Source organism: Pongo abelii, chromosome 3 (assembly GCF_028885655.2).
Source record: "Pongo abelii isolate AG06213 chromosome 3, NHGRI_mPonAbe1-v2.0_pri, whole genome shotgun sequence".
Lineage (NCBI taxonomy): Eukaryota > Metazoa > Chordata > Mammalia > Primates > Hominidae > Pongo > Pongo abelii.
Genome location: NC_071988.2, coordinates 30,357,923 through 30,363,922, shown reverse-complemented (window position 1 = coordinate 30,363,922; position 6,000 = coordinate 30,357,923). Strand labels below are relative to the sequence as shown.

Sequence of the window (6,000 nt, the reverse complement as noted above, 5' to 3'; positions counted from 1 at the left end):
ATAGATAATAAAATATTGAAAAAATGTAAAAAGTAGAGAAAGTCCATTAAAGAAAAAGTAAGTTATCAAAGTAAAAATTATATTTTTCCTTTATTTTCTCTACACTTTGCATGATTTTTTAAAGCCTATAACCTTTTTGTATTTGTTGTTAAGTTAGATTAAAAACAAATATTTCCAAAACAAAGATACATTTTGACTTGGGATTACTTTTACCTTAAATGTGAAATTCCTGTAGATGCCTCTGAAAATAAATCAGTCTTCATATTAATGATGGTAAGTTCCTTTTTCTGCCATACACTTTAAGATAATAAGCTAGCTAGGTAAATGTCTCAGGAATTATTTTGATGAAACTTAAGGATCCGAGTTCTATTCCATTATGAGGCAAAGTAACGTGACAGTTATGAATGGTCCCTCCTAAATCAACAATTGCTGCCACATTAGCCTCCTTGTTGTGTCTCAAGTTACAAGGAATCAAACCATCTTAAATCAAACTGGTACATGCAGCCATTCACTTTTCGTCCAATCAAAACTGAATTACCTGTCAACAGAGAAGTACACTTACAAGTGTGAAACCATTTGACCATGTTATATTTTAATTTGCAGAGACAAAAATGACAAGCAATTTATTTACATAAAACTGTACAAAAGCAAATTAAATTATGTAAAGTATTTCATAAATAGTTGGACGAGTGTTTAATACATTTCGCCATGTTAAGCATAGTTGCGTGCATAGTGACTCATAATAAACGATGATAAATTGTTCTCTGCTTCACTATCAACATCCAAGTAGCAGAACAATAGTCAATGATTAACATTACAAACAGATCGTACCACACTGAATGCAAGTGCTTTAAAATGTAGGAAAAGTCTGAAAGTAAACCCTAGGTAGCTGAGCAAATGATGCTTCCTCCAGATGTTATCATTATACCTTCACCTAGGTCACAACTAACAAGCTTTACTATATTCATGATCATCCTCACTTTTTATTATTTATTTATTTTTGCTTAAGGACACATTTTCTTATTTATCACTGAGAGCATATACCTAAGATTATTTAGGTCTTCAGATTTCTCATGACTGTTTTTGGATGGCTGTTTGGTTCTTGACAATTTCTTCTGGTCTGTGTGTTTTATTCTATTTTCCTACAAGACAGCTTCCTAGGGTAATGTTTCAGTCAGACATCCTCAGTACCATCTTAGTTCCTCCTCCCATAAAAATAATGCCTCCCTTGTTTTCTGAAACTCAGGCAGCAGGCCAGTCAGAAACCATACAGAAATGATATCTGGAGATTCAGAAAGAGCAGTAGATTTTAGATTGAAGCTACAGACGTTTTAATACACACAAATTTATATAGTTACTCATTAATTTATAAATGTGTCCTAATGTATAATGCATGCAAAATTCACTTGAGAGTCTTGTGTACAGAAAACAAATGTGGTTTATATACTGTACAACCAAAATGAAACCATAGCTGAAAGAAACACAACAAAAAAGAAATAAAGAATAAAACTCTAAATCAGTATTTTACCTTGCCAAATGGACTGATTTCACTCCTGATAGTATCTCTGTGTTACATTTACAATAAACGCTTTCATCTTCTAGTCAGATTTAAGCAGCCCATATTAATGCCTTAACTTTGCTTTACGACATAACAATATTTAAGACTGGTCCATTATCTGAGTTTGTCAGAAGGCAAATTTTTAATATATTATTTATTATTTTCAGAAAATAAACATAGACAAATATACAGGATCAAAAAAGTTGGGAATAGCCCATTTTCCCTCATTGTCCAAACCCAACAACCGTTTTTTTTTTTTTTTTTTTTTACCATAACAACAGGTATAAAAGGCACAGTTGCTTATTTTGCATTCACTCATTTATTTATTTTTTTTGTTTCTTTTTATTGATTTTTTTTTCAAAAGCACTCTATATATGGAGTGGCACCAGATTTAACCTATTTAAAATAAAAGTCATACAAACACAAAATATATTTCTGTGTCATGCCAGCTCATTATATAATAAACATGTTATGATAGCTAATTCTACTAGAATTACTGTGAATACTTACAGTACACTGAATTTTATTTTTTCACACCCATTTTAGTTCTAAAGAGAGGTTCATGAGTTAAATGACAATGGCATGGCTATCTTGAATGGGGTGCAAACATCATTGGGGAATGTGGATCCAATTAATCCGAAGGTCCAGTGTGACCCGTATTAGTTTTATAGACAAGAGAAGGGTTTAAGATAGAGTGAAATGAGCTATCAGTGGTTTCAATGTCTCATGAAAGAAAGAAATGCATTTAAAAAAAAAGTTTGTCAAACATCTGTGTTATGCAATTGAGTATTTTCTTTGTAACGTGCAAGAAAAAATATGTATACATTTCATAAGTATCTTTAGAAGTATTTTGTCTTAATAGGTACTTACAGATTATACAAGGCAGAACTGCTTTAATGCAGTTTCCTAACAAAGTACTAGAATTGCATCTTTCCATAGTGTAAATAATAATCAAACATAAACATGTTCAATTACTGATATTTTAGTCCAATGTTTTTTGTTTCAATTACATATCTTTTTGCATCCTACCTATTATACATAAACTAACATCAAAATGAAAACTCCATTTAAGAAAGAGCATAAGGAAATGACCCCCAAATTGTACCCCACCAAACAGAGAAGTGGTTTTCAAAGATAAGTATTTTGAGGACCTATAGTGAATTATCAACCTATATTCCAGGCTGTGTCACTTTATACTCTAAGAAATTCTGCAAAGCATGAAACTACCCAAAGCTACATTGTTTCTACAGTTTGCTAGAGAGCCATCAAGGCTATGCCTTAACCAGCTTACAAACATTCAGTGATGAGTTTGTTCTCTTCACACCTGTTATTCCCTATTCTGTCCATGGATTGTCACTTTCGTCTGAATGTCCCAGCTCAATTTTCAGCCGTGTTAGGTTATCCTCTATAGAGCGAGTAGCTCAAAATCTGCATATTCTGTTTCTTTTTATTGCACTGGAAAAACTCTGCTTTCACCTTTGAGATATACATCCTGTGAAAAATGTCACTGCCCAAAACTCCTTTCTTTCATTTCAGTCTAGATTTGTTTAAATAATGTTCAAATCACATTAGTGATAAAGTCAACTAGGGTGTCACCTTGTTTCAATGTTGTGAGTCTCAAAATATTTCTATATTGCACACGATTCAAAATTAATGCACTTGTGGTGCATCAAAGTGTGCACTGAACAAGTAAAAAAATGCAATTATAATTTAAAATGTGGATAAAAAGAGCAGCAAGCATAGCCTGGATTCTAAAATGATAATCGTGGACTTAACTAACAGGACTATATGCCAATGCATCTTTCTTAACCTACCCATGATCCATAAATACTATTTTAAAACATGGAATCTTCCCTGATATTACCTGAAACTAAACTTGAACCTCAACCAATTGCCTATTATAATACCAAAAATATATCTCACTAGTTTTCATTCTCTGAGCTTTCAAATAAAATCCATTTTAAAAGAAAGAACATTTTCCTGGGCACTATAAAATGAACTAGTGTTTGATTGTTTCTGTGTGTACATGGGTTCAGTTGCTTTTGTTGCTTAATGGTTTTCCACATCAAGACCAAATCAACTTCAAGATTTCCCTGATCTGCCATATGATCTTTGGCCTTTGGATGATACAATTGTTCAAGTTAGTTAATAATAGTGGTCTTGTTCTGAAAAAATATATATAATTTTTAGAAGTCATAATTAGCGAAATTGATACATGTAATCAAGACTGTGTGTATACTGAGAATATTTGGTAAATGTATGGAATTGAAGTTGATGCTCTTGACCTGAAAATAACAACATATGCAAAATTTAGGACTGCAATCATCCACTGAGTATTGTTTTGCTCTTAGTCTTTGTTGGAATATTAAAGCTTTGATCTTCCCAAAATGCTTTTTAATACAGTCCCTCTTTCTAAGGACTGTACCTTTAGAGGGACTCTATCACTTTCAAAGGATTGCCTTTGATGGTGATAAACCATATTCTGATGGTATGTCTGAAATACATTTTATCTGTCCTGCTTATTTTTGACCAGCCGGATGACACTCGAACAAAATCAAAGTGACTAAAATCATGCTTCAGCTTAGGGATAATGAGAGTGTGTTGTGTTCTGCTAATCAGGCTTCGTACAGTTACTGTGAAAGAAACTTGCAACTATCCCCCTATTTTTTTCTTTTTTTCTTTTTTTTTTTTTTTTTTGAGAGGGGTGGGGAAGAGAAAGTGAGTGTTGGGAATCAGTGAAGGGGTTAGACATGCAAGTAACAAGGATGGTTTCTACATTGTACAGTAGAATCAGGCTAACAGTATCACTAAAGGCCTGATCTGGAGGCAGAAGTGGCAGGCAAAGCTTTGTCTCTTTGGTAGCCCCCTCTTTGTGATTAAACGTTTTGCTTTGTAAGGTTTTTTTTGCCCCTTATTCTCCTTTTCATACATGTAAAGAACTTTGCTGTTGCTCCTTTATAGCCTACAGGTAAACTTCTCTTCTAGTGAGAGTATTGACAGGAGATGGCTTATATTCCCCTGTTTTTGTAAGGGGAATATCCTCAGGGTTGGCTTCCTCATTTTTGCTGAAACTAGCTGCACTGAAGGTCTCATAGGATGAGGTCAACTTTTTGTTCAGGAGGTTTCTGTTGCGGTCACCCATGATGGCGGCCTCCCCATTGGCCAGCTTTTCCTGGCTTCCTCGTTCATCAACAGGCATGAAAGTGGAGAGTTTAGGCTGGCTCTTCTTCCTCTCCGGAGAAGTGCGGACCGGCATCCAGCAGGAGTCTGAGTGGCCATACTCATCACACTCACGAGTGCACTTCCCAGTCAGGGCTACATCTGGAAGAGGCCTTGAATCTGAAATCCAAGGAGAATAAGCCATTAGTATTTGACACTCTTCAACAGGCTCCCCTGATCTATATGAAATTGGAGGAAATATATAAATATATTCCTTACCATCTTATTTCTCATTTCCCAACACCCTCTAGCTCATCATTCCATGGGACAGTTTTTAATCCCATGTGCATCAAAGATAAGGTTTTGCAAAGACATCCAATATTATAGAACAGGAAAGTAGACAAAATGATACATTTAAGTGTGTAGTTGAAACAGATATGTGTTTGTTACATGACAGGGACATGAGGATAGTCTCAGTTAGAAGCTCTAAATACATAGGTAAATTTGTATAGGTGCTAATATTTTCCACATCCATAAGAAAAATTATTAAATCCAAATAGACAATTTTCTGGATTTATAAATTATCCCAGAAGTGGTGTGCTTTTGCCAATTGGATTTCTTCCTGCTTATACATTATTCATAGAATGCAAATATGCAAAACCTTATATTTAAAATACATTCTAAGACATGGGGTGACTCATAAGTAGAACCTAAATTGACAGCACATTATGTGGTAAAAAGTAAAAAGCAAGGAACCAGTAGTTATAGGTATAAGCATACTAGCAATATCACGCACCTGCCCACCCTAGCCCACATCCCCTCACCCCCCTTACCATGCCAAATGACCTAATATGTGCTGATGTGTTCACATCAAAATACATAGGCCATCTTATCTGAAATGTAATGTACTGGGTGAATATGGGTAAGTTACTAAACTTTGGATGAACTAGCATGTACTCTAATTAATGGTGCTGGCCAATGGAATGGGAAATGACTTTCACTTCTAAAAGGCTAAATCATGTACAAAGAATTCTTAGGAAACAAGATTAAAGATGACAGTTAATAATTACCTATATGTATAATTGAAAGCATGTGTCTGTCTTTGGAGAATGGTTATGTATTTTCTAAATATTAAAAATGTTTTTATAGACTTTGTTTGAGAAAGAGAGAATGGGAGAGAGAAAAACCTGCTCTACTTCCACAGATTCTGAGGCAATAACCTGAAGGGTTTTATTTAAAATGTTTTATTGTTTTTTATTGCCAAACAGAAGAACATAATATGA

At 34.2% G+C, this 6,000-nt stretch overlaps 1 protein-coding gene across 7 annotated transcripts in view; it reads right to left on the bottom strand.

Annotated features, from left to right (window-relative positions):
- Window positions 1-569: 569 nt before the first annotated feature.
- Window positions 570-6,000, bottom strand: part of PCDH7 (protocadherin 7) — a 423,240-nt gene continuing 417,809 nt past the window's right edge. For 5 of the 7 annotated variants that reach the window (XM_054553811.2, XM_063723358.1, XM_024246247.3 and 2 more), the window contains one exon: window positions 570-4,897. In XM_054553811.2, coding sequence (XP_054409786.2) covers window positions 4,521-4,897 — 377 coding nt within the window. In that variant the 3' untranslated portion in view covers window positions 570-4,520. The remainder of the gene's footprint in view (window positions 4,898-6,000) is intronic. The other 2 variants (XM_063723361.1, XM_063723363.1) reach the window with 1 other exon arrangement.